The sequence below is a fragment of the Typopeltis vanoorti genome, chromosome 21 (genome assembly GCF_054136105.1).
Source record: "Typopeltis vanoorti isolate ZY-2024b chromosome 21, IOZ_Tvanoo_1.0, whole genome shotgun sequence".
Classification (NCBI taxonomy): Eukaryota; Metazoa; Arthropoda; class Arachnida; order Uropygi; family Thelyphonidae; genus Typopeltis; species Typopeltis vanoorti.
Window position 1 is genome coordinate 13,376,030 of NC_143569.1, and position 1,360 is coordinate 13,377,389.

The following is a 1,360-nucleotide window of genomic DNA, read 5'->3' on the forward strand; positions in this document are numbered from 1 at the left end:
AAGATTCTTGAATTTTTTCTGTGATTTCATTGAGTGCAAAAGAATACTTTCCTTACTTTTTTCATTATTTTCTAATTCAACATTAGTCATATTTTTTATTTTGTTATTTTCCTTGTTGATTGTTCCTGTTTCAGAAAAATGTTGTTTTCTTTCGATTTGGCTAACACTCTTATTTCTGTTTTTATGATCTCCAACAGATAAGTCATCACTCGTATCATCTATTTCCACTTCCACAATGTCACTGTTTTCTGTCCTAATACTGCTTTCCCTCTCTGAGATTATCTTCTCACATTCAACATCCTTATTAATTTGATCTTTTAATAACATCTCGAAATCTTCTTCACTCGTGATTTCTGACAAGATATCGACTGCTAAGTATGTTCTCAAACCTACCTTAGCTTTACAGCCAAACATAGCTTCATAGGGACTGCAATCTATTCCAGAGTGATGTGCTCTGTTTTTCATAAACTGAATAAATTTTATCCCTTCTGATCATTTTGTTGTTTTATTTGTTTCAAGCCATGCGGATAACATTTTTTCAATGTCTTGGTTTGATCTTTCAACCAAGCCTTGTGATTGACTTAGCTGTGGTTTCCCATGAACAATCTTAAGCTCATTCAAACTTCTGCAGACTTCTTCAATAATTTTATTCATGAATTCCTGGCCATTGTCACTTTGCAAGATGCATGCGGCTCCAAATATTGTGAATACATCCAATAGATTATGTGCAACTTCTGCAGCTCGTTTTGTTTTCAAAGCTCTAAGATGGTCTTGATAAACCATTATAAATTTATAATTGCCATTAGCATGTGACTGCATATCAATTAAATCAATCTGACATCGAGAATTAAATTCACTGCTTTTAATTGGTTTAACAATGAGCCCTTTTTTTTTTGGAATGCTCAATTTCTTTTGGCAGGGTTCACAAAGATTCAAATATATCATAACAATTTCAACTGTGATGTTCTTATACTTCTCTTCAAGCTCTTTCATCATTCTGTTTCGTCCTCCATGGCCGATGGCAATATGAGTGTCATGAATTAACTGAAAATTTTCCTCCAAGAAAGCGTAATACATAATCGGATCTCTTTCATTTTTAACATTTCCAATTTTTACGACATCAAATCTTGATAACCATTGATAATCTTGAGTTATTTTTAACTTTTGCTAAAAACGAATAATACTCTTCTCTTGTAAATAACTGATTATTTGTCCCTTTTTTCGATCTCAACATATTAACTTGGTCGTTAAATCCTGTTCTCATTATTTCTAAATCTCCCATTATGCGTATGGTACATAAAATCAATGAAAACGTGGAGAAATGTACACACTTAGTAGCGACTGATGTAAATAAGAAAAA

General features: G+C 32.3%; 1 protein-coding gene across 1 annotated transcript; it reads right to left on the reverse strand.

Annotated features, from left to right (window-relative positions):
- Nucleotides 1–492: 492 nt before the first annotated feature.
- Nucleotides 493–1,077, reverse strand: LOC150094630 (KRAB domain-containing protein 2-like). The gene has a single exon (XM_090411609.1). It carries the CDS (start codon nucleotides 1,075–1,077, stop codon nucleotides 493–495), a length of 585 nt encoding a protein of 194 aa, XP_090267735.1.
- Nucleotides 1,078–1,360: the final 283 nt, after the last annotated feature.